General features: G+C 45.6%; 2 protein-coding genes across 2 annotated transcripts; one reads left to right on the plus strand and one right to left on the minus strand.

Moving 5' to 3' along the window:
* Window positions 1-649: 649 nt before the first annotated feature.
* LOC118095482 (sulfotransferase 1B1) lies at window positions 650-9,993 on the minus strand. The gene is made up of 7 exons (XM_060281581.2): window positions 9,689-9,993; window positions 5,744-5,872; window positions 5,545-5,642; window positions 4,975-5,101; window positions 3,054-3,148; window positions 1,818-1,998; window positions 650-989 (listed from the first exon to the last, which is right to left on the minus strand). The coding sequence occupies exons 1-7, from the start codon at window positions 9,867-9,869 to the stop codon at window positions 877-879; spliced, it is 924 nt and encodes a 307-aa protein (XP_060137564.2). The 5' UTR covers window positions 9,870-9,993; the 3' UTR covers window positions 650-876.
* A 1,766-nt stretch (window positions 9,994-11,759) lies between these two features.
* LOC118094602 (phosphatidylinositol transfer protein beta isoform) lies at window positions 11,760-24,726 on the plus strand. Its single transcript, XM_035135145.3, has 12 exons — window positions 11,760-11,847; window positions 13,904-13,934; window positions 15,071-15,216; window positions 15,291-15,382; window positions 16,405-16,412; window positions 16,724-16,798; window positions 18,302-18,385; window positions 19,243-19,320; window positions 21,359-21,469; window positions 21,905-22,027; window positions 23,144-23,225; window positions 23,704-24,726. Exons 1-11 carry the CDS (start codon window positions 11,828-11,830, stop codon window positions 23,189-23,191), a joined length of 816 nt encoding a protein of 271 aa, XP_034991036.1. The 5' UTR covers window positions 11,760-11,827; the 3' UTR covers window positions 23,192-23,225; window positions 23,704-24,726.
* Window positions 24,727-25,849: the final 1,123 nt, after the last annotated feature.

The raw sequence follows: 25,849 nt of genomic DNA on the forward strand, positions 1-25,849 counted from the left end.
TTTGGGGCTGGTTGGGTGGAAGGCAGGGAGACCAGCAATAGGTGGAGCAAGAGCAGGTGCCTGGCAGAGAGACAAAGAATTATAGTTTTGTCCCCATCCTCCTCTCTGCTGAATTGCACAAGGCAATGTTGAGACTAAGGAGGAAAAAGGTGGCACAGGCAGTGCCCGCCGCCACCCCCACCCCCCGAGCTGGTTATGCCATGCTGTAAATTTCAAATCAGTTCTCCATAACTTCTTCCATGATGAAAGCTGAATATTAAACTCCAGATCTCTCGCCCAGTGTATCATTGCTGATTTAACCTTTTACGGCAATCTTTTGTATACCATTCCAAAAGCAATCTACCCGTTTTAGAAAGTAATTTTACAGTGTTTTCCCAACAATTCCTTTTTAAACCTTGAAGTTTCATTACTAAAACCCTTCCTTTTATCTATCTTTTAAAAATAATTTAATTGATGATATTGTAACCAGTCAGTTAATAAATCTCATATCCTCAAAATCCTTCAATTTCAACTGGTGTTCTGCTGCCCAGTCATTTCTCATATTTACATTTTTCAAGGATATCGCTTCCAGTGGGGAAAGCCACCATGGTGTTTTCTGTTCTAGTAAATTATATTTCTCCCATACCACACAAATTGATTTTCTTACAAAATGATTCAAGAATCCTTTATGAACTTTTGCCTTTTCATGCCATAGTTATGGTCTAAAATATTCTTATTATTTTAAATTATCCATTCCCGAAGCCAGCACAGGCAGGATGCCTCATAATATAACCTTAGGTCTGGTAGGGAGAAGCCACCTCTTATTTTCAAATCGATGAATAATTTGTATTTTTTTCTTGGCCAAGAATAAAATACAAGAGCGGCAGTTTTCTGAGTCTATAATACATCCCGGAAACGCAGGGTCGTTCCTTCCATCTTGCGCCGGTAATCTGCGTCAAACTCCTCCCATTGAGCCACTGTGAAATAATTCTTCCAGTCACCAACTTCACCTGAAGAAATTCAGAAGCAGAGAGAGCTTCACCCTGTGACCACTTTGAAAGATGGCATCCTCTCTCCTAACATAGGGGGTTTCTGTGATAACTATTACTTGCCTTTCTTTTTCTTTATAATTATACAGGACCTTTATATTTATACAGGACCTTTATATTTACAAAGGTCATCCTTTGGGTGTCCAGCACACTGCATTTAGGTTTTGTACATATTACCCAGGTTGTGGCCTGAGCACATATGTTGTATTACTCTACCTATGTGTATCTGCTCAGATGTAAGCCACATTGTTTGGTGGAACTTCCATGTAGATATATCTAAGATAGCAGCCTAAAGCTCTCAGGATGGCCTTTACCAAAGATGTCATGGACTTTGAAGAAGCACCAACTCAGGGTGAAAAGGAGAAACGAGCTAAGAGGAAGGCATGTTTGGCAAACCCTCACCGTGATCAACTCCCACCCAGAAACCTATGTCCCCACTGTGGAAGGATGTGTGGATCCAGAATTGGTCTCCACAGTCACTTATGGACTCAATGTCAAGACCGTTTTCATGAAAGACAATCTTACTCAACTACAAATGATCGTCGAATAAGAAAGCTCTTGGTAAGTAACCACTTTGATTCCCTATAAAAGTTTAAGGTTAGCAAAATGCACTTCAGACCACTGGAAACATTCTTTGGGTGATACATTGGGCCCAGACTGCATAAACGATTAAACTTCACTCCACTTCCCAATTTCACCCTTCTTTGTGGAAGAAGGGGGGGCAAATGAACTTGTGTAGCCGGAAACAACGTCTTTTGAGGTCTTAAAAGACTAGCGTAACTTACTCACCTTTCCTCATAAAGTTGCCTTTTGTTTTGTCGAAGATGACGTTGGGGACGGTCTCATAATTTGTCATTGGGTTCTTCTTCATGGTCTGGAATGATGCGTGGTGGACAATCTTCTGAAGGGCGTCCTCAGACAGATCAACCTCCAGGAAATCTTTCACACGACGGACCTCGCGAGCCAAGTCCTGGCGGAGACATACAGATGGGTGTGGATGGGAGTGAGGCCGCAACCGAGCAACTTGGGACTGCAGTTTGCCTGTAAGCTCCAGAATGCCTCTGAGGTTTCTGAGAGCACGGCAAGGAAACTGTCTGGCTGGTTCTTTCTCAAGAAGCAAAACCCAATGGTCTCTGGATCCCTTCCACATTTCTGCACTTGATAAATTTACTTTTCCATCACATGACTCTCTGTTTCAAACACACTTCCCCCCCCCCCAAGTTGTGCATCACACAGCCTTGACCTGGAGGCGGCAGTGTTAAATTTCACATTTCTGAGGGCAACCTGAGTGAGGAACATGCCCTCTGCACATGCTGGGAGATTTGTATTACTTCCAGGGATGGGAGATCAATCCGGCTGAGTTCGCATTTTAATGCAGTGCTACCTAATTTGCACTTCTTGAAACAATTAGCAAACTGAAATGCAGCTCTGAAGTTCAGATTTCTCTGAATTTTGCAGGAAAGCGAGCCAACAAAAAAAGGTGTACAAGAAATGCATACATTAGGGGAAAGTATACATAAATGGCTCACAACCGCAATACCTTCCCTGGACTCTGCATTCATCACCTGAGGCCCTTGTTTGTGTGCCTCCTCCATGTGAAGTCTGGAGGGTGGCAACATGAGACGGAGCCTTTTCTGTGGTGGCTCCTCCTTGGTGGAATGCTCTCAGTGGCGGAGCTTCATGCTCCGGCACCGGGGGGGGGGCGGAGAGCAGGCGGGGGCGGGGCTGGCGCACGTCCCGGAGGCGTGGCGTGCCGCCCACAGGGGCATGGTATGCGTCCTGGGGGCGTGGCACGCTGCCTGCGGTGGCGTGGCACCCAGCACAGGCGGGGGGGGGCAGCCATGATGGCACCCCACCAGGATCCCGCTGTCGGGGGCGGTGCACTCCCCCCGCACTCCTCTTCCTCCACCAGTGAATGCTGTCCCCAGTGAAGGTAATCTGGAGCCGCCTTTATATATCTTTAGTCACCATGCGAAAACATTCCTCTTCAACCAGGCCTTTGTCTGATTCATATTCTACACCCACCTCTTTCATGTCCTCATAGAAGAGGTACAGGATGCGGTGGTTTCCTTTCTCATCCCAGTAACGCTGGACATGGTCATACCAAGAGCCCCAGGGAACTGAGTGACAAGTGAGATAAGATGTAACAAGGATTAAGTCTGTCACCTAGTTAAAGGAATCAATTAGTCCAATGCAATCCCACAGTGCTATCCCATCCATGTGTACTTTGAAGAAGTAAGTCCCACTCTGTACCAGGGGTACCTATTTCCAGGTATGTATGTAGCAGAGCTGGGAAACCGGTGGCCCTCCAGATGTTGGGGGACTCAGCTCCAGCCAGCATGACCAATGGTCAGGGATGCTAGGAGGTAAAGGCTGAATTGTTCAGTTTTCCTGACATTTCCCTAACCTTTAATTTGCACGTTATATTAAAGGTTTCAAATGGCGTTAAAGGCACTTCTAGAAAACTAGCTGAGTAAAGCACGAGATCTTGTTATTTGCTTCCGGAAAATAATCTGTTTGTAAACCGGGAATCCTCTCGCGAACCTGGAAGTTTTTTTTACAGGAAAGGGGCTTTGTTCGAGTCAGCAAATGGGGGGGGGGATGAAAAACCAATGGAACCTGCTTTACATGAATCTATAAATTCCAGGAATCCCCAGATACTTTCTCTCTAACTCGGTGGCCTTCAACTGATGTGGATTATGGCAGCACCCCGATAGAAGGGGGATCGCAATGCTGTTGAGATTCAAGGTGGGTCTCAGAAAATTCAGTTGCTGCTGTTCTGATTCATTAGACACCCCCGTGACGTTTTTACGCTGTTTGTTATAGCTTTATCAACCTGACCCATCAAGGGTTAACTCAGACTCAGTGTCGACTGACTGGACATTCCATGAGGGGAGGGGAATGGTTGAATGTTTAAAGAGAAGGGACAGCCGTTTTGTCAGTTGAGAGGGCTCTGGGGAGCGGGAGTGTGAGGGTGGTTGAAAAGAAGGTCTAGGAGAGTAGGTTTAGGTTAGGTAGTTTGGGTTATCTAGTACATGAGTAACAATGTTATTACCACTGAAACCAAGCTTGTACAACAGGAATACCTTAAAGCAACCATTACGTTCGTGAGAAATAAAATTTCCAGTGTTAAAGTGCCAATCAGAAAATTGTCTGTGTTATTTTCCAGCCAAGGTACATGAAACTCATTCATGAGGACACCCATTAAAAAGACAACATTTCCTTCAAGAGTGGAACTGTTAGTTTGTATCTTTGGGGTGCACCAAGAGGGCGAGCCAGGCAGACAGACCCAGGGTGTCATAAAGTTACCTCAGGGAAGGGGCAAGCTTTTACAGAAAGGGATTCTTAGAGGCAGAACTCCCTATACTGTGGGCGCAAGTGATAGTCTCAGATACAGCCCTGAACTTTAATAGGTACTTGGCCACGGTTGTGCTGGAAGAGGACTCTCTTTTGTATAAAAGAAGAGGAAATAGAATAAAACCCTCGAGTGCATGAGGGAATACAGAAAGGCTAAGGGGAGCAATGGGGGGAGGCTCGGCTTACCCCAGACCATCCCTGTTAGTTCTTCCAGTAGCACCTTAGAGACCAACTAAGTTTGTCATAGGTATGAGCTTACGTGTGCATGCACACTTCTTCAGAAGTGTGTATCTGAAGAAGTGTGCATGCACATGAAAGCTCATACCTATGACAAACTTAGTTGGTCTCTAAGGTGCTACTGGAAGGATTTTTTATTATTATTTTGTTTTGACTGCGTCAGACCAACACGGCTACCTACCTGTTGGTTCTGTTAATAACAGGAGAGGTAGAATAAATAAGACGGAAGCAAGGGTCTTTCGTCACACCCCCTTCATCATGGAGAGGGAATCAGGGCACCCTCTGCACCCCACCCTACCCATGCCCAACAAGTACTAATTATTCAAGATGAGTTCCTTCTCCTAGAACTGACCTTTGCCCTCCATGAATTTCTTAACATAGCCATCCCACGGCCCGGGGTCTGGCTGTGTCACATTCATCTGGTCAAAGAAGAAGTAGGAGACCAGGTTGTCCTTGGCATTACGAGCAACATAGATCACCTGCAAGGAAGAATGGTATGAGGTCCAGCGCCGAGGGCCTTCTGGCGGTTCCCTCAGTGCAAGAAGCAAAGCTCCAGGGAACCAGGCAGAGGGCCTTCTTGGTAGTGGCGCCCGCCCTGTGGGATGCCCTCCCATCAGATGCTAAAGAGATAAACAACTACCTGACATTTAGAAAACATCTGAAGGCAGCCCTGTTTAGGGAAGTTTTTAATGTGTGATATTTTAATGTATTTTAATCTCTGTTGGAAGCTGCCCAGAGTGGCTGGGAAAACCTAGCCAGATGGGCGGGGTACAAATAATAAATTTCTTCTTCTTCTTCTTCTTCTTCTTCTTCTTCTTCTTCTTCTTCTTCTTCTTCTTCTTCTTCTTCTTCTTCTTCTTTCAGGGCAGGATTGAGGGGTGGGGGGTGGCAGGAAGGGATGAGGCAAGCAACACTTACTTACTTTGCATTTCTTTTCCCAAAAGCTTTTAGGAACAAGCTGGAAGGGGAGGTGGGTTTTGATCACACGAGGAGATGGGGTATCTACCAGAATGCTGACCCCTAAGGAAGAATCAGAGAAAGGGTTGGATGAGTTAGTCCGCTGCCTGTGGGGTTTCTTTCTTTAACAAGTGGGGCTGCGTGTGTGGGTTCTCTGGGCTCACCTGAAGGCACCGGGGGTGGAGAGCAAATTTCTAGAAATGGGATCCGGACGTACACGGGAGCTCGACGAGCTTTTTCCACATTGCCGCCGTTAAGGACCAGGTCAACAATCTCTTGAATCCATGTGGTACCTGAAAGCCCAGAGGAACAGTAAATATAGAGAGATCTGCTCTATATGGGGACGCAGGTGGCGCTGTGGGTTAAACCAGAGAGCCTAGGGCTTGCCGATCAGAAGATCACGGTTTGAATCCCCACGACGGGGTAAGCTCCCGTTGCTCAGTCCCAGCTCCTGCCAACCTTCAAAAGGTTGTTAAAGTGCAAGTAGATAAATAGGTACAGCTCCAAGCGGGAAGGTAAACAGCGTTTCCATGCGCTGCTCTGGTTCGCCAGAAGCGACTTTGTCATGCTGGCCACATGACCTGGAAGCTGTACGCCAGCTCCCTCGGCCGATAATGCAAGATTAGCGCTGCAACCCCAGAGTCGGTCACAAAAACTATTGTGATAATGCAAATCTCCTGACGGACCTAGGCTGAATCCTGAAATATAAAGAAATTATAAAATAAAATTTATGCCGATAAATAATGGGAGAGTAAAATAATAATAAAGTGTGTGTAGACCCACAAATTGTAAAAAGCATAATCAGATGAATTGGAAGTTAAAAGTGTGTATATATATCGTTAGTTAGTGTCCATGTTGTTTATGTTATTATATGTATTGTCTACCGGTATGTATTGTATATGTCATATGTAAATTGTTGTATAATAAAGGTTATTTTTAAATTTATAAAAAAAGAAGAAAAGCCCAGGGGAACAGAGATGGTAAGAGTTGTTCCAACAGTGAAACGGACCCCCTCAGAAGGTGGTGGGCTTGTTCAATGGAGGTTTTGAAGCAGAAGTTTGATGGCCTTCGATCATTCCTGCATGGCAGGGGGTTGGACTAGATGACCATTGGGGTCCCACCTCTACAATTCTATGATTCTGAGCCATTACGAATTAGGGGAGGGGACTCCTTTTCCCCTGGCAAACTGTGTACAGTCCAACTAGGAACAAAGTAGTCCAGTTCTTGAGTCCATTTAGTTCATTAATGTCAACTACGACTTGCAATGACCTATCTGTGGGGTCTTTCCCAGGCCTCCCTGGAAATGTTGGGCACTGAATCTAGAACCTTTTGGATGCAAAGTCAATGCTCTACCCCTGAGCTACAGCTCTTCCCACTGTTATTATTATTCCCAACTGCAACCAGGTTCAGGGCTGGTCCAGGACATTGTTGCCTGAGGTACAGCATCAAATGACACTCCCTTCCGTTAAATCAACGTCAACAGTACTCAGGGTCAGCCAAATTATTTTGGCATTTAAGGCAACACCCACCCACACCAATCCTACAATCATCTTTCTTCTTTCCCTGGCAGTAAAAATAAAACCACAGTTCCATACAATGCCCCAAATTAGCTTCCTGAGGTGAATTCACTCATCCTAGCTGAGCTGAAATCAGGGTTTGGTGAATCTGTCAATTTCCCTTTATCTCGGTCTTTCCAATCTTAAGTTCGGTTCTCCACACTTCCATTTACCTTTGGGATTTTATTATTTTTAAAGTCCTCACAAAATTGAAGTTGGAGTGAATTTCTCCTAATACATATACTGTACATACTTTGGCATGCAATTTTAACTAACATAAACATTTTTGCAGATTTCCCCAACTACCATGCATTTTGGGTACGTTATTTCCACAAATATTTGCATTTTGAGGTGAACTTTGCTCTAGCATAGGCACTTTATCTACGCTGCAAAATTTAAAGAAGTGTGAATTTTGAAGGCTTATGTTATCAGCCCCACAAGTGCTGTTGGGATCCGATTTGGCCCAGACAGAGGAAAAGGAAGAAGTGGGGGACTATACCATGGGAACCAGGGGTGGAGAAAGGGGATCTCCCCTTTCCACTCTGGCTTCAGCCATTTGGGAGGGGTAATAGGGATGCCAGCTCTTGCCTCCGACCCTTCAGTGGAGCAGAGTGTGTCCGTGGAAGCTGGGGAGAGCTTTTATAAGCCAAGGGGAATGGCTGAACAGGAGGAGGCGCCCTTGTTCCCCACAACTGAGCTCATGCTCGGTATTCCTGCAAGGCAAGAAAGTCTTACGAGTGAGTGCGTCACACCTCAACTTTAAAAACTTGGCGGGAGGAGTGGGGAAGCTTGTTGGGACATATTTGTTGCTCAGCCCATTTTGGAACTCCCTGCCCTGCTCCCAATTCCCAGCTCCAGAGGAGCGCTCCATCTGAATAAAAATTTCTTTAAATAAGTAAGAGCCTCAGTTGTGTTTTTGGGGAACAGGAGCCAGGACATGACTGTGTTTTGCTTCACATATTGTTTCCAAAAGTGCTGACTAGGCAGGTATACCTTGAATGTGAACTGCATGGACTTTATCCCTCATCCATAGATCAAACAAATGCAAAAGCATTTGCCCACGTTGCCTCCCCTTCTAATGTACAGTATAACTCTCTCTAACTATTGGCCATGCTAGCTTGACCTGTCCAACAACATCTGCAGGGCCACACCCTTGGTTCACTGTTGTCCCCCTCATGCTTCCATTACATTTTTTTGAGCAGCAGGTACAAAAAAACTAAGCAACAACATGTCTGCTACTTGTTTGTTCCACTTATTTAATATCCTTCTCTTCAGTCCTGAGGGCTTTCAACACTCAAGCATCTTGCAGTAACTTAAAATACAAATAAATGCTTTGCACATTGCACAATGAAACAAATTTTTGGAAAAACAACAACTTATGCATATGTTTACGTTTATGAAATAATGTACCTTCCTTTCGGAAAGAACTTTTTCTTTTCTTTTTTGTGCTTTTAAAGCCATTTCCTCTGCCAAGACACATATTTATGTAGCTCCCTAAGGTGACAATTGAGCAACCCTACAGCAAAACATGGGACGCGGGTGGCGCTGTGGTCTAAACCACTGAGCCTAGGGCTTGCCAATCAGAAGGTCGGCGGTTCGAATCCCCGCGACGGGGTGAGCTCCCATTTCTCGGTCCCAGCTCCTGCCCACCTAGCAGTTCGAAAGCACATCAAGTGCAAGTAGATAAATAGGTACCGCTCCAGTGGGAAGGTAAACGGCGTTTCCGTGCGCTGCTCTGGTTCGCCAGAAGTGGCTTAGTCATGCTGGCCACATGACCCGGAAGCTGTACACCGGCTCCAAGTGCCACAACCCCAGAGTCGTCCGCGAGTGGAACTAACGGTCAGGGGTCCCTTTACCTTTGCCTTTTTACAGCAAAACAAACACATGAAAGCAACCTAAGGAAATAAACCTCAATTTCTTCTCCCTTTCTCCCGATTTTTTTATTGGGCCCAGTGCATTTCTTCACCAGAGTAGCAGTCACCAGGATGGGCAAATCTGTCAATTTTGGTTTCTCTGTGTTTCTTACCTTTCCAGTCTTTCAGTTCTCCACATTTCCATGCTAGTTTGCTGTGTTGTTGTCATTTTAAAGTCACCATGAAAGTTCACCAGCCTTTTAGTGCGAAATTCCTCCATGTTTTTATATAGAATTTTGCCTAACATGCCCGTTTTTGCATAGCAATTTCTCCCAGAACAATGCATTTTTCTATGCTGTTTTCACTCACACATGCATTTGGATGCATATTTTACCTTTAGTACTGTATATTAATTTTTGTACACATCAGCTGGCTGGATTGCAAAATTTGGAGAGTGCCAAATAGGTTGGTTCGGGTTAAATTTCTCCCTAACAGTTCATCCTTATTTCCTGGATAACAGGATAACTTTGAGGGTACTTTGAGGTTTGTCTCCTTGGTCTTCCCCCACCCCACCCCACCCGTTTCCTTGGAAGGGTGGCACCTGTGATTGCTGTGGCCCTCCCCTTATCTTCTGTTTTTCCTCCTGCAGTCGCACAGCCCTAGTTCCCCACCCTGCCTGCTCCCCTTTCTGGTGTCTCACCTGCTTTGGGGTAAGTCGAGAGAAGCAAGTCATCTGGCCGCGCCTGGAAGTTTTCAATTGGAGCCCACTGTTGAGCAATGGGCTCCATCAGGGGGATCCCATGGACTAGCTCCAGCGGGAACCTCCGGAAGACCTCCTTGTGCTCGTGCAAGAAGTCGTTGTAGTCTGCTTGGTTGGCCATGGTCTGAGATGCAAGGGTATCACAAAGAAAGCAGCAGCCTCCTGCGTATACCCTCTGGAGTTACTGTATTCTCTAAGAAAGTTCTCCACTTCCACTCCACAACTGTGCTTCTCTTTCTGCTTCCAGGCACAGTTGCTTACCAGCCTGTTTTATTTCATCACTCTTATGCAATCTAAAGGGCAACAGGCAAGTTCCTTATTCAGGAAAAGTCCAACCCCAGGAAACAGCTTAGATTTTATCATTTCAGCCCAGCCCATTGTTTTACCAGCCAACAGAATGGCTGCAGGGGGTGTATGGGTGGAGTATGGGCAGACTGAATTCTATGCTTTTTCTCCGAACACTCCAAGAACCTCCAATTTGTTCATTTTGTCTGCTGTTTGCCTAGATCTCAAGAGTCCTCTGCAAGTAATCCAAGAATCTTGGCTGCTTCTTCTACCCTCAGCCTGAAAAGCCTCTTTTCCTCTCGCAGGAAGGAAATCCAGACTTCACACAAGTTCTTTCAAAACACAACTACCAGTAAACTCTTTCCATTGCCTGGTGGAGGGATTTTATCGGAGCCATTGGCTTTCCTGTGTTGAAATTATTTGGCTCAGTGCCATAGTGTGTAAAAAAATAATAACTAAGAGATAATAGCAAGTACTGTAATAGCTAATGGAGGAATGACATAAGAGCCCCTCTGGGTATACAAACAACAAATATACAGTATAGCTGTGTGTGTTTTTGTCGGTGAGGGAAAACTCCAAAATCCACAGTTGAGCCATCATCTTTACTGGGACTAAGGAAAACATAACAAATTAGCAAGTGAGTTCTGCAGAATTCATTCATAGGCTTAGTATCTGAGTGGTCCACGTTAGCAAAATGACTGGGATAATGCAGACGGAGTCAAGAGGAAAAATAAACAGATCAAAATAAACAGATCAAATTTACTGAGGAGAACAGATATCTTGGTCTCAAAAACAAATCAAGAGGCAATAGAGGCCCAGAGTTACTCTGTCTGGCCTAGAGAAAGAACCCTGGGATATTGTACATGGCAGTCAGAAAGTCCACAACTTCCACCTCCCATCTTCATGTTGGGAAATATTTCCCAGGTTAAAATTCCTGTGTCAGCAGCGCAAGAGACCTGCCAGAAAAGAAAACATAGCACCCCCTGTCTAGAATACTCACAAGTCACAGATCTCCTACTCTAAACGCAATACAGCTGCAATTCTGTGCACACTTACTTGGAAATATGCATTATTGATCTGGAGGATAGGATGTATATTTCCATAGAGCTGTGGACACTTAAAGCATGGGCGTAGCCAGGGGGGGCAAGGGAAGCTGCCCCCCCAATCAAGTAAATAAATAGAAATACCTCTGCTCCCCCTAACATAAATCCTGGCTATGCCCATGATTTAAAGGAATTTCGAGGATACCCTCGAAATATGTCTGCTCCTGCCCCTTTCACGGTTCAGTAAAAAGTATATTTAGTGAATAGTTTCAAAACAGAAGGGACAAGGCTCAATTTCGCGTGGGGTACCATACCCTTGAAAGGCATGGAAGTCAGTCAGGAGGTCCGTGATCTTGCCCTTTCTCAAATACTAGAAAGGCGCTCTGCACATATCTCAGAAGCGCTCTCAACAGAGCCGATTCCTAACGCCCGATTCGAGCGCGACCCCTAGTGGACATTTATGCCAAATGCAACCCTCAGCGTCCCGTCATCCCCCGGCTTCCCAGTGCTGTCAATCAAGAGGACCGAGCGCCCCACCTTCGACCTGCTCCTCCCCAACGTGGCCGGCCTTTGCTCCGGCTCGCCAGCGCGGGCGAAGCCCAAGTGAGGTCGGAAGTGGCGTCGTCGCGGGCAGGTGCGGGCGAGCGGGCGCTAGAGTGAGGGCGGAAGTGGCGTCAATGGCCAGGGTAGGGGGGAAGAGGAAGAAAAGGGCTGGTGCATTTGGCGTGCGGGGTGCCGGAGGGACGGGAGGATGGTGCTGATCAAAGAGTTGTGAGTACTGAGAGGGGTGTGGGGTGCGCCAGCGTGGGTGGTGCAGGGCATGGGAAGAGTTAACTAGGCAGTGGGGAGGGGGCTTTCCTAAAAAAGGGTGGGCGATAGACAAGGGACCCGTCTGCATATGGCTGCCCCTTTCTACGGCTCTTCCTTCTGTATTTTGCTGGGGGTTTTTAGAGCGCCTAATAATGCGCGCTGGGTGAGAGCTGATGTTTTGGATGAATGGGGCCTTTTGTTTCTGCAATGTAACGGGCGGCGCTTTCTCATATTCCTCTGAAAAGCAGAAGCGGGGGTAGGGGTCGTCTTGGCCCATTCGGTTTACCCTGCTAGGAGGTTTCTCACACACCCAGTGCTGGAATCCATCTGGGGTCCCTGACCCGTCATGTTTTCCCGACAGGAGGCAGCCTGGCTGCCTGCACACTTGGCTTGCATTATAGTTTATACCGTTATTCTCCATTTCGATGTATCTTTTTTTCTCTCTTCCCCACCCTCCACCCATGTTTTTCCACCAAAGCTTAATAGAATAATCAGTGAGGGAGGAGAGCAAATGAGAAGTGCCATTCTCGGATTCCTGAATCCATCATAATCTTTGTGCACTGCTCAGCTCACTTTCTTTAAACTGAGGCCTGTTGATTTCCAGGAACTTATTTCGGAGGAAACACGAAATGTTTGCAGTTTCAGAGTGTTACCGCAAATCACGCTGGGCACTGTTTCAGGGGAAGTTCACAGCAGCAGATTTATCTTTGTTAAAGCCGGCTGGGGCATGCGCTGGAGGAGAATTGTAGGAGAAAAGACCTTGGGGGTGGGGAGATGACAGTCCAACTGTAGCACATACAATAACATTGCCTCACTTCCAGGGAGAAAGCCCCTTTTAATTCAGTAAGGCTTACTTCTGCATAGGCCTGTTTAGGAAGGTTCTCTGTGCATATTAATGTGCTCTTCCTCAGGGCAAAGGAGACAACCTGCTTTGTGTTTCGATTTCAGCGAAACTTCTGCAAACCCTTTAAAGCACATCTCCCCTGCCTCCATGGGATTCTGGGCACTGTAGTTTACCTCTCACAGAGTTGCAATTCCCAAAAAGGCTCAACAGACTACAGTTCCCATAGTTTCTCGAGGGGAACGTGTGCTTCTAATGGTACTTTAAAGGTATACCATGTACACGGCCTTCAAGTTTTGAGATAGCAGGGTCCTGCATATGTACGGTATTGCAATGTCTTATATATGTGCTCACCTTGGCAGACTGTTTGGAAATTGCAGCAAGTGTTCAGTGCGGCTGCCAGACTGATAATAGGCACTAGACAACAAGTACCTATTACTGTACTCTCATTTGGCCCAGCTGCAGTGGCTCCCAATGGGTCCCTGAGACCAATTCAAAGTTCTGATTTTAGCCTAGAAAGCTCCCCACAGTTCAGGACCCCAATACCTAACAGAACGCCTCTGCCAACACATGCCCACACTGGCCCTGTGGTTGCCATCAGAGGCTTTCCTCTTCCTCCAAGAAAGGTTCTGTGACTGGCAACAAGGGAAAGGACATTTTGACTTCTCTCTCCTCCCACCCCATCTATGGATTGGTCTCCCCGGTGAGGCCCACCTGGTGTCAAGTTTAATACCTTTTTGGCACCGGGTAAGATCTTCCTCTATTTCCAGGCCTCTGGTGGTATTCGATAGGCTTGCTTATTAATTTAGTGTTACTGTTTTAAAGCTGCATTTTACGTTATGGCTCTTATTCATTGGTGTTTCTAAATTTTTGTACACTTTGATATATCATATTGTAAGTTGTTTTAAGACTAGTTTTAGTGGCAGTTTTCTAGAAACTTAATAATAATAATGATAGTTCAGATGCAACAGTTGTGCAATAAATGGTCTTGGTTGAACGGTCTGTTAAATACATTCCAGGGTGAATAAAGTGTGTATGTGCTTTTTATCCGGTGGAGTGTGAGGGCTTGGGCACTGGAGGTTTCCCTCTCTAACTCTTGTTTCTCTTTCCTCTCCCTTCCCCACCCCCCCACCCCCACTCCACCATGCTGCTTTTATCTCCATCCTCCAAAACCAGCCGGGTCGTGCTGCCTTGCTCCGTAGAGGAGGTAAGTTCCATATTTACATGCAGTGGTATTAGGAAGTATGCAACCTTGCTGACCCCCTAGTTCAGGGGTCCCCAAACTTACCCGGCTTTGGGCCGGTTCCTCCGGCGCCGATCGCACAGTGGGCCGCGCACTTGCTTTTTCTGGTGCAGTGCGGCGCCGGAAATGGCTTCTGCGCATGCACAGACATCATTTCCGGTGCACTTCCAGGTCGGCACGGCACCAGAAATAGCTTGTGCGCGTGCGTATGGGAGCGCATTCCCCCACCCTCTGGCCCGCATGTGTGCACAAGCTATTTCTGGCGCCGCGCCGACCCAGAGATGGGCAAACACACCGCGGCGCGCCAGTAAGAATGGGTGGCGGGGGTCGGCGGGGGCCGCACAATTGGCTTGCACGGGCCGCATCCGGCCCCCGGGCCATAGTTTGGGAACCCCTGCCCTAGTTAATCAAGGGGAGGGGTTGGCATAAATCAGCAGAAAGTTTGGGGTGCTTTTCTTCCTGTTTTTCAGAGGTGCAACCAGAACCAAAAACCAAAAGGGCATTGCCCTTTCTGTGTCTCTTTCTGGCTCCCTGTTCTCTCCCTCTCCCTCCTCACCCAGCAGGAGTTGGGGCAGGCAGGCCTTGCCAAGTGACTCCTATGGCCTTCCTCATCCCCAAGACCTGTGCCCTATTTGAAGGCCAATGGGGCAGGAGTATTTCCCCTTCCCTCTTTCCCAGTGCTTGTAATGATCTTAACAGACTTCATCAAATTAGTTCAAAAGTCTCCAAACTACATCTGAAAGTAGTTTCCAGAATTGCCAAGTGATCAAAATTTGAATCAAATTTGTTTCGGCTTAGAACTTTGAACGATTTCTAGTTTTATCTTCAAGTTCGTTCTCTCGTCTGTGCTTTTCACTCTGTAGACTCTCATCTTAAGTTTAATTTATACTTTTATTTTATACTTCAGCACAGGAGCCTTTTGAATACCGAAAAAAATTCTTGAGGATCATTTGGATCAACTTGGAACTGTGACCTGAAGGCAACTACTTTGTTTTGTAAAGGGACAAATTTGAACTGGGATGAGTCCCTTTGGGGGCATGACAAACTTGAATCTCCTGTTTAAAATGCCCATTTCCAACCTCTGCTCTTTCCCTCTTCAGTATCAGGTGGGGCAGTTATTCTCTGTTGCTGAAGCCAGCAAGAACAACACTGGTGGCGGCGAAGGGATTGAGGTGCTAAAAAATGAACCTTACGAGCGTGAAGGGGAACGGGGGCAGTTCACCCACAAGATCTACCACCTCCAGAGGTAAGGTCCTTCCTGGGCATGGGCATCCAAAGGCATAGGCTTCCTCTGATGCCCTGTTTTTCTTTCTCTTGCAGCAAAGTTCCTGGATTCATTAAGATGTTCGCCCCTGAGGGGTCCCTAGTTGTTCACGAGAGAGCCTGGAATGCCTATCCCTATTGTCGAACGGGTGAGCCAGGGAGAGGGATGGGAGGAGGCGCTATGTCTGTAACTGGGACTCCCTAGATCAGGGCCTCCCAAACTTGGGTCTCCAGCTGTTTTTGGACTACAGTTCCCATCATCCCTGACCAATGGTCATATTAGCTTGAGGTGATGGGAGTTGTAGTCCAAAAACATTTGGAGACCCACGTTTGCGGAACCCAGTCCTACCTCGATGCTTTGGTAGGGGAACAAATTTGTCTGGAGTGTTCTCATTTTTTTTCAAACTCTCTATCTTGAACAATGGCTGAGTGGCAAAAATCCAGGGGTTGTTTGGCAGAGATTCTGGAAGTGCCGTACACGCCATTCATCATTGCCCTGCTTAAGCTGAGAATATAACCTAGAAATGTACCCAGCAGACTCCTGCAACAAGCAGCCTATTGGCAAACTCTTTTCTTACATTACTGCTCTTCTCATTGACACAGGTCAGAGGAACCTTAAGTTTCCACAGAGTTTGAAAAAACATTCATTTTGAGCATGTGCTGGGAAGGTTTTCATAGGCCAAGGGCCACATTCTCATTTGGGCAACTTTCTTCGGACGGTGTTGGGTTTGTCCTGGGGCAAAAGTGGGAGAACCAACAAATGCAAATTATACATTTGTACAATTGGTTTCTACACAAACTCGCAAGCCCCGTCCAGTCCAGCAGGAAACATTATCAAAGTTCAGGGACAGTCAAAACTGGTGTGGGAAACCTTTGGCCCTCTAGATGTTGCTAAACTACAATTCCCATCATCCCTGGTTTTGGCCATGTTTGCTGGGGCTGATGGGAGTTGCAGTTCAGCAACAGCTGGAGGACCATAGCTTCTCCACACTTTGTCTAACCTGCTGGATATATTGGGCTAAAACTGTCCTGTGTGATTTGGGCTACATAAATGGCAACTGTGGCTAGAGAAGACTTATATCAAGCTGATTAGGGAAGGTTTTTAGTTTCATTATCCTGCACTAACATGTTTCTGTCTTTCTCTTCTTTCTTGTGGTCCCGTCTGCTGCAGTTATTACGGTAAGTGACTTGGGGAAGGGACATCTGTGGGTGGGTGGGTTGGGCAGCGCTTCTCAGTGAACCCCAACTCCCCCAGATTCTCTGGGTACATCTGTGTCCTCGCCTATCTCCAGTAAGCTATGGCACATCCCCTACCCGATGAAGTCCACTTCTCATGAGTCACACACCCACATCCCAGAATGTCGCAGAGCATTCTGGGCAATATGTCTACTCAAGTCATGTGTGGCTTTAGGTCCGCGTGTGCTCTTGTTACCGCAGAGTATTCTGGGTAACCATTCTTCTCTCCTCCCCACCTTTTCCTTTTTGGACAGAATGAATATATGAAGGATGATTTCTTCATCAAAATTGAAACCTGGCACAAACCGGATTTAGGTGACCAAGACAATGTAAGTGACGGGAATGAAACGCCACGTTTTATCCACAGAACCAGGGTGCCCAAGTCCCGCTGAATTGTACTTGCTATTAATAGAAAGACCGTGGGCACAGATGCACTGTTTTATTATTAAGGGGGGGGGACACACACTGGTATTTGATCAACCAGCATTTTTTCTTTCTGCACAAAGAAAATATTTTTTATCCGGAATAGTAGTTGTTATTTACTGTATGTCACTTATGAGTTGCTTCCTGTGAGGCATCTTGAAGCGATTTACAATACAATGGCATATATAAAATAGTTGCATATGTAAAAACAACTGAATACAAAACACAAAAAATCAAACACAAAAATGCTTTTAAAATAACGCCACATACAGGAAATCAGTTCAGATCCAGGATAGATACCAGTTGGGATAAATAATTTAGACTTTGTTAAGGTTCCATTGCATATATAATGGGAAATAAAGCACTTATTCTTGCAAAGATCATGAAAGCACTTGAAAGAGGAGACTGCATGGAAGAGAAACATGCTTTATAATTAACTATTGGATGCAGTTTGGGGTTACAGAGGTATTTTTCTCTTCTAAATGACTGAAATACTTGGCAGTATTGAGGGATGCAATCGTAAGGTACTGTATTTAACTTTCTGTGATTTTTATTGAAGCAAATCTGGGTTACATATGTTATTATTATTTAATTTCTATACAGTCATGAGAAAATTTAATTCTGTGGTTTTGCATATCAAGACATAACAATCATCTGTTTTAGCAGGTCTTAAAATTAAGTAAATACAACCTCAGATGAAGAACAACATATGACATATTACTCCGTGTCATGATTTATTTAGCAAAAATAAAGCCAAAATGGAGAAGCCATGTGTGCAAAACTAAGCACACCTTATGATTCAATAGCTTTTAGAACCACATCTAGCAGCAATAACTTGAAGTAGTCATTTTCTGTATTACTATATCAATCTCTCACATCATTATGGAGGAGTTTTGGCCAACTCTACTTTAATTTTGCTTCAGTTCTTTGAGGTTTGCTGGCATTTGTTTATGCACAGCTCTCTTAAGGTCCCACCCAAATTTTGTGTGTTTTGATGTAAAATACATTATTATTATTATTATTTATTAAATTGAATACATTGATTGCCTAACACTCGTTATCTTTAAGCCAGTACAAAGCATATACAGTGGCACCTCGGTTTGCGACCACAATTGCTTCCGGGGAGCCGGTCGCTCCCCGAGTTTGTCGCTCCCCAAGGGACGCTTATGCGCACGCTGCGCAGATTGCTTCTGCGCATCTGAGCACTGTGAAACCTGGGTGTAAACACTTCCGGGTCCGCGGTGGTCGGAAACCGAAGCGGTCGCTCCCCGAGGTGGTCACAAACCGAGGTACTACTGTATCATAATACAGAAGCATATTAAAAAGTCAACAAAGCCCAATCAAACTTTCAGTGCTGGTGACTCCCATTTTTGTTTCGGGTGAGGACATAAAAACTCTTCTATCTGCAGGTCCACAGCCTCGATGCGGAAACTTGGAAAGATGTTGAGGTGGTCCATATAGATGTCGCTGATCGGACGCAAGTGTCAGATGATGTAAGAGGCAACCTTGGTTTTCGTTTGGCAGTTGGAAGAGTGTTTGGCAAAGGTTAACATGACACAGAAGGCAGGGGAATTCTGGGAGGGAAGGCGCCCTTGCCAGCTGTCTGCCTTCTGATGGGAAAGAAGGATCCCTTTGTGGCTTCGGAATGTGAAAGCCGTGAGCACAAAGGGAATCTTTTTGGTTATTGTAGCATCTGCAAACGCCCTACATGGAACCATTTGTTCTTTCGAATAGCCCTAGATTGGGAGAGCTCAGGAGAACAGTACCCCAGTGATCCTGCCCACCGCTACCTGGCCTGAGGGGCCTTCATTTCCACGCACAACTCGTTCCTCTTCCTTCTCCCTCCTTTATCCCCCCAACATTGACAGAGAAAGGAAGTTTGCTTATATCTAGCCAGGCTCCACGTTGTGATCTCATTTGTTCCTGCTGGCCCATGGCCTACAGAAGGGATGAAAGGAGATCCCCCACTCTGAGTGAGGAGAGGCCCCCGAGTGGAGAGCTTGTCTCTGAGCATATGCTGAACACTTTCTCTTCGCCACCAAGTGACTAGTCTATTCTCTACATCCTTAGAGCGAAGGTAACAGTAGTGGTGGCGACGGCTGGTACCACTAAAACCGCATTATTGCTCAGCTTTTTGCACTGCTCGTAGTATCCAAAATAGTGCCCTTTTGCTTTCAGGGTTTCAGATGCTCTCAGGCCCTGGTTTTTTTTGTGTCAAGAGGAATCTGCCCTTTCTGACTGCTTTTCTACCTGCTGGACAAAGATCTTCATGGCATTTATCCAACTCTGCCCCCCCCCCCCCTGTATCTCATACTGCTGACATTCTCATCTCTGCTCTCTTATCTTTCAGGATTACAAGCCAGATGAAGACCCGGCTCTTTTCAAATCACTGAAGACGGGCAGAGGGCCTCTTGGTCCTGACTGGAAGGTACGTCCAATCCCCTGTCTTGTGATTTGTTTCAAGGCGCCTTATGGGATGCAATTCATAAAGGAAATAATAGATAAATGAATGATAGCAAAACTTATGAACCAGCCTGTAAGTGTGTTCCATCCATACATCTCGGGCCTCTAGAGTTCTTCGTTGTTCTGAAGACAGGCTTTGAAGACAGGCCTCGGTCCTATATACCTGAAGGAACGTCTCCATCTGCGTTGCTCAGCCCGGACACTGAGATCCAGCGCCGAGGGCCTTCTCGGTAGTGGCGCCCGCCCTGTGGAACGCCCTCCCATCAGAGGTCAAGGAGATAAACAACTACTTGACATTTAGAAAACACCTAAAGGCAGCCCTGTTTAGGGAAGTTTTTAATCTGTGATATTTTCAACAACAACAACAAAACCGTTTTTGGTGAGGACCATGCCTGTACACAAATATCAACACAACAATAATTAAAAATGTTAAAATTCATTGCATACTATCCCAACAAAACCTTCATCCCACAAAACAGGAAGAGAAGGAAAACAAGCAACGAGTTAAACAGACGATGAAGGGGTCTTTACTTTATCATCCATAAATCTTTCCCTGGCTTTCATGGCCTTCATCACAAAGACCGCTACCACATGGGTAATTCGTGGGTTAGCATCAACTAACAAAAATTTTACTCTATCTTCAGGATTGATTATAGAGTTGGTTATAATTTGCAGCATCGCGTCTCTAAAGCCCGAATAAATGGGGCAATAGAGGAGCTAATGTATAAGACCCTTTTTAATTTTCATGAAGCAAGGGCATAAACGGTGTTCTGCTGGGATTTTTGTAAATCTACCGGTCAGGTATGCAGTTGGCAATGTTTGAAACTGGGCCATAGTGAAAGCTCTCCGAAGGGTGGGATCAGTGATATCCACTAGGTAGTTGGCACAGATTTTGACTGCTTTTACTCGGGGAAACCAGTAGGAAACCCCAGAATTTTTTATCTTCGTGGTGTCTAAAAAGGTGTCTTTTTCAAAGATCCATTCCCGAACTTTATCAGGGCTCCACAGTTTGAGAGTATTAAACTCAGGTAGATTGTATCTGGATAGAATGTCTAATAGGTTTTGACGCCAAGTAGTATTATGTTGTAAAGATGCAAAACCTTGTTTAGCCAATAAGGTGTTCGAGGCATTTGCAAGGTTGATGAAAAAACACAGAAATCTTAAGTGGGCCCTGGCAGACACAGAAGGTAATCCTACTTCCACTCTTAAGAAGGCTGCCGGGGTACCCTGAGGGAGTGTGATATTTTAATGTATTTTGGTATTTGTTGGAAGCCGCCCAGAGTGGCCGGGGAAACCCAGCCAGATGGGTGGAGTATAAATAAATAAATAAATAAAATAATAGTGTGACCCCAGGGGCCTGCAGGTTTCATCTTAGCAAAGCAAAATGTGTGCTTGCTGTGGCACCAGCCCCAAAAGATGGAGTCTTCTCAGTGACCTTTTAGTCATGGCCAGGAAGAGAGAAAGCAAGTGTTGCAGTGGTCACTGGGTACATGAACCTGCTGAAAGATGGGTGGGGGTAGGGGTCTTATCAAAACTGGAAGGTGCTGCACCCATCGCCTTCTGTATCTGCTGCCAGGGCTGGGGCTGTGAGAGACATCAACAGCAGTCACTCCATGTCCTTGCCCATGTGGAAGTAACACCCATTTGCTTCTACAGCCAGGAGATTCAGCTGCAGAATGGGATTTGTAGGAACTCTGGAGAACGGGGGGGGGGGGATGACTTACAATAGTCAGGGCAAAGGTTTATATATCGCTGTCTGTTCTATTGTGTTTTAAATACATTGCAAGCTGCCTTGAGAACTTTGGTTAGTAGGCATGGTGTAAATGAAATATATAAAAAAGGGTAAATCTCTTTTTCATCCCAGCAAATCCCCCTTCAGATGCTTCGCCTATAAGAGAAATCTCCACAAGTTTGCTTTGAAACTGCAGCGGCAACTCCAGGCCTAATCTTCTTGGCTTCTTCCTTTCTCCCCCTTCCCCTTCCCCCTATCTCCCGTCCATTAGCGGGAACTAGCCAACAATGAAGATTGCCCCCACATGTGTGCCTACAAACTTGTGAGTGTGAAGTTCCGCTGGTGGGGTCTTCAAGGCCGAGTGGAAAAATTTATCCAAAAGGTAAGAACAGGCTGAGGCCGCTGGCTCTGATCTGCATTGGAGCCGGCTTGGATAGGAACAGATGGCAGAGCGATATTAGCAAATGGGATTTGAGACTTTCTCCAGCGTTGTTGAGGGTTTTTTTAGGGGCGGGAAGAGGTGGGGGTAAAAAACCCATCTTGAGCTTGCTCTGCAGAATGCAAGCCAAGGACTTTTACCTTCAAAGAGAGAGTGTAGACCAGGCATCCCCAAACATCGGCCCTCCAGATGTTTTGGACTACAATTCCCATCATCCCTGACCACTGGTCCTGTTAGCTAGGGATCATGGGAGTTGTAGGCCAAAACATCTGGAGCGCTGCAGTTTGGGGATGCCTTGTGTAGACTATTCTCTCCACCTCAAGGTCTCTTGCATTCTCGTCAACCTGTTTTGTTGAAACCTTTCTTCTCTTCCTACAGCAAGAAAGACGCCTCTTTACCAACTTCCACAGGCAGCTATTTTGCTGGTTGGACAAGTGGGTGGATTTAACCATGGCTGACATTCGACGGATGGAGGAAGAGACACAGAGGGAGCTTGATGAGGTATTTTGGGGCAGAGGACCAGGTTTGTGGGTGTTGAGGCGCACATGGTTTGGGTTGGGAGAGCGTCCCTTACTTTTGTGCTTGAACTCTTGTGGGTGGAAGGCCAGAAGTACAACTTTCCCTGTCACTGGGTCTTGAAAAGATGGCTTTGCCCATACAAGCCTGATCTCTGAGATCATTTGAGGGTGGCCTGCTTCAGATGCCATTGTTGACGGAGCGTAAGGTGGATGGGGTCAAGCAGCCAGGCCTTTTCTTTTCATGGTTTCCTTATTGTGAAGGCCTTCCCAAAAAGGCCTTCCATGGCCAGCTCAGTTCCCACTTGTAGAGGCTTAGTTAAAACCCTTTCTTTTTTGTTTTCCCGCAGCTAGTCTTGAGGCTTTGTTGATTTCTTTTTTTAAAAAAATACAAATCTTTATTTTAATATCACAGAATAAGACATTATTTCACACATTAAAATACAATAAATTGATTTAAGAATAATCTATACAGACAAAGAAAAAGAAAAAAGAAAATCAAAGAAGATCAAGAGTAAATATATTACCGCATAACTATACCAGAACGGAAAAAAAAGAAACAACAATAAAAGATTCTTTATATGCTTCCACCACCTTCTACACAGAAGTATTGTGTTTCATTATTCTACTGGTCTGTCCTTTGATAATAAATTGTCATTTTTCCTTTTGTATACAATAATTTTTCACCTTAAAATTTCCCACCTATTTTCATATCCTGCTGGGTTAGTCTAGGCATAACCATGTATTATTTCCCATACCTGATTTTCTTAAGGCTTTGTTGATTTCAATGAGCTGAGTTGTTGTTTTTGTACTTTGGGATTAAATGTGGTTCCTGTCTTGCCCAGAGAGTATTAATGCTTTAAACCCTCAAACCCTATAATGTTTGGTAATATGCTGATGCATTTAAATACAATTGTCATTTATTTTTATTATTATTATTATTATTATTATTATTATTATTATCATTATCATTTTTAAAAACCTTTTTTAATTTAGTGGCAAATCTTTCTGGCAAGGCCATGTGGAAGTAAACAGAACCAATATTACCACCATGTAAGACTTGGAAGTTATCCAGCTGCTGAAGGATCTTGTTTTGTTGCAGATACGCCAGAAGGGCACTGTGAGAGGAATGACTGCAGGGGACGAATGAGCGTCCCCTATTGCCTGGGCCGAGAAGTAACAAGGTAGAAGAAATTGGGAGAGTGGAAAGCTTTACATAGTTATGGGTAGAAACTCTGGGTGAGGGTGGGAGGAAACAGTGATCATACCTTGGCCTCATCAAGCCATGATATGCATGTGCCTATGCCCCCCCCCCAGCCAATTTGTGGCATGAGGAAACAAGCCTGGGTGCCTCTGATTAACCAAAGTTTCCCGTATTGTCAAAACTTGGGAGATACAGTTACCACATTTGGAACAAGCAACGATATTAAGGCAACTTAGAACTATGGTTTTAATATGTGGGCTTGTTTTGGAGCTGGTAACCACCGTTTCCTGGTTCAGATGAAACCGGAAACTATGGTCAACTAGAGACTTTCTGGTTTGTTTGCTCCTGCCATGCAGAGAAGGCCAACTTGTCTTTTTAAAGAATATTAAATGAGACGGAAAAGGAAAGGTGCTGCTTTTCGCTGCTAATACTTTCTTTTTGTTGTCTTTCTGTCCCAGGTGCAGTGCCCTTTCTGACCTGAGATTGGACCTCTCTTCGTGGGACTCCGCTCTCCCTCCCCATGCCACCTTGGGAGGGGAAGATGGGCCCCCGTTCTTTTCCGTCCTTTTGGTCCGAAAATACTGTATTCAAAACTGACCCTGCTTCTGCCGGCACGGGAAACCCCCAGGAAACTGCCCTGCCCTTCTTACTGATCATGGATTAATAGGTGCCCCACCACCACAAGTGGGGCCTTAAAAGGGGGAGGCAAGGACCTTCCAGGGTGGGGTGGGGATTTCTCTCTTATTTTTGCCCTGCAGGAGCAGGGCTGCATGACTATTAATAAGATTAATCTTAACATTATTTGAAATTGGGGTATTGGGGTAGGGAGGGGCTTTCTATAGGCCAAAGGGAAAGGAAGATCAGGAATGCCTAAATGGGGGTGGGGAGGAAGAAAACGAGTGAAACTATAAGGAGCATCATTTTTGCCTTCACTGCGGATTTAAAATGGTCTTTCAGAGAGGCATGGAAGCGCTGCTTCAGCACCACATTCATTTCCTGGGATTGTGGGGAACAGTGACCGTAGCAGTTTCATTCTCGGTTCTTCCTGTGCCATAGGGTGGAGTTAAAACGTGCCACTAAACTGACTTGTTTGTTTTAGGTAGCAAAGTTCATCTGCCCTGTTTCCAAAGAAGGCCACATGTGGCTAAAATTTTCAGGGTCTGTTTCTTGACCCTTCATTTCCTCCTTTTTAAATGGCACTGAACTCTACTCCTAGGTTGTTGTTTTTTTATTTTAATCTTCTTTCCCCTGTCCCTCATATCCCAGTTGTGTTGGTGGGAAGGGCATGTAATTTCCCCCCACTTGGGAGAGTCACTCTGAAACATTTCAGCAGCCCCTTTGGGACTTAAGTGAGGGGGGGAGTGGAGGCATTTAAGGCCCAATAGTGCATTACTAAGGATCTGAACAGTATTTTTTTTAAGCAAGAAAAACACTGAAATCTTTTTTTAAAAAAGTAAAACAATAAATAAACTTGAAGTTGAGTTCTTGTCCAGTTTCCTTGTGGGGTGGGTGGGAGACACAGGGAGGGTTAGTGGCTGCTGTGGCTCATTTGAGTACCTCATAGAGTAGGGTGAGATCTTGCAAGTCCAACCCTATGTCAGTGGAGGAAATTTGCTGATCTGGATAACGTAGTTACCTGGCTTCTGCTTAATAAAAAACAACAGCAAGAAAACCTCTAGCCATGGGAATATCCACCACCTTCTAAGGCAGCCTGCACACACTCACAAACAGCTCATACAGTCAGGAAGTTATTCTTAAATGTTTCATCCAAAACCTGTTTGTCCTTAGACCCTGTAGTTCCGGACCTTCCCTCTGCAGCAGCACAGAATAAATCTTCCCCATATGTGGCAACTTTTTCAGGAACTGAGTAAGATGTCTACTTTTCACCTGTTAATCAACTTTGCTCCAGGCTAAACATACCCAACTTCCTCAAGGGTTTTGGTCCCCTATTTTGTTTCTTTCCTGCAGTATGAAATGGGCTAGAGAGAAGCTGGTGTGTGTGTGTGCTGGGGTTTTTTTCTTTTTTTTTATGTACCCGATGCATAAGTTCCCAGAATAAATTACAGTGGTACCTCGGGTTAGGAACTTAATTCGTTCCGGAGGTCCGTTCTTAACCTGAAACTGTTCTTAACCTGAGGTACCACTTTCGCTAATGGGGCCTCCCGCTGCCGCCACGCCATTTCTGTTCTCATCCTGAAGCAAAGTTCTTAACCCGAGGTCCTATTTCTGGGTTAGGGGAGTCTGTAACCTGAAGCGTCTGTAACCTGAAGCATCTGTACAAACCTGCTCAGTCCTCCTTCCTCACCTCTCTTTTTTTTTCCCCTGTGGGGAAAGGCAAGAACTGACTTAATAAAGCTACTGCTTCCCCAGCAGGGTGAAAGAGAAGCTCTACTTCCCTCTTCCAGCTGTGAGGAACCTTTGGCCCTCTAGATGTTGCTGAACTACAACTCCCATCATCTCAGCCCATTGGCTATGCTTGCAGAGGCCAGTGGGACTTCCTTACCCCTTCCCCCCCCCCCGCTAGACCAATTGCAGTCATTAACAGTCGTTAACAGTCATCAACAGGTTTACCACTCCTATCAGCCCATCACCCATTCCCATCAC

The sequence above is a fragment of the Zootoca vivipara genome, chromosome 12 (assembly GCF_965207765.1).
Source record: "Zootoca vivipara chromosome 12, rZooViv2.hap1.1, whole genome shotgun sequence".
Taxonomy (NCBI): Eukaryota; Metazoa; Chordata; class Lepidosauria; order Squamata; family Lacertidae; genus Zootoca; species Zootoca vivipara.

Bases quoted from the DNA above. Each gene is read 5' to 3' on its own strand.
- LOC118095482 (XM_060281581.2), bottom strand. From the start codon at position 9,869: ATGGCCAACCAAGCAGACTACAACGACTTCTTGCACGAGCACAAGGAG. The intron at 5,102-5,544 runs GTAAGTAAGTGT...TCTTCCTTGCAG, and splicing joins TTTGGGAAAAGAAATGCAAA to GTGATCTATGTTGCTCGTAA. The intron at 3,149-4,974 runs GTCAGTTCTAGG...CTTGTCACTCAG, and splicing joins GAAATTCATGGAGGGCAAAG to TTCCCTGGGGCTCTTGGTAT.
- LOC118094602 (XM_035135145.3), top strand. From the start codon at position 11,828: ATGGTGCTGATCAAAGAGTT. The intron at 13,935-15,070 runs GTAAGTTCCATA...TTCCCTCTTCAG, and splicing joins TGCCTTGCTCCGTAGAGGAG to TATCAGGTGGGGCAGTTATT. The intron at 22,028-23,143 runs GTATTTTGGGGC...GTTTTGTTGCAG, and splicing joins CACAGAGGGAGCTTGATGAG to ATACGCCAGAAGGGCACTGT.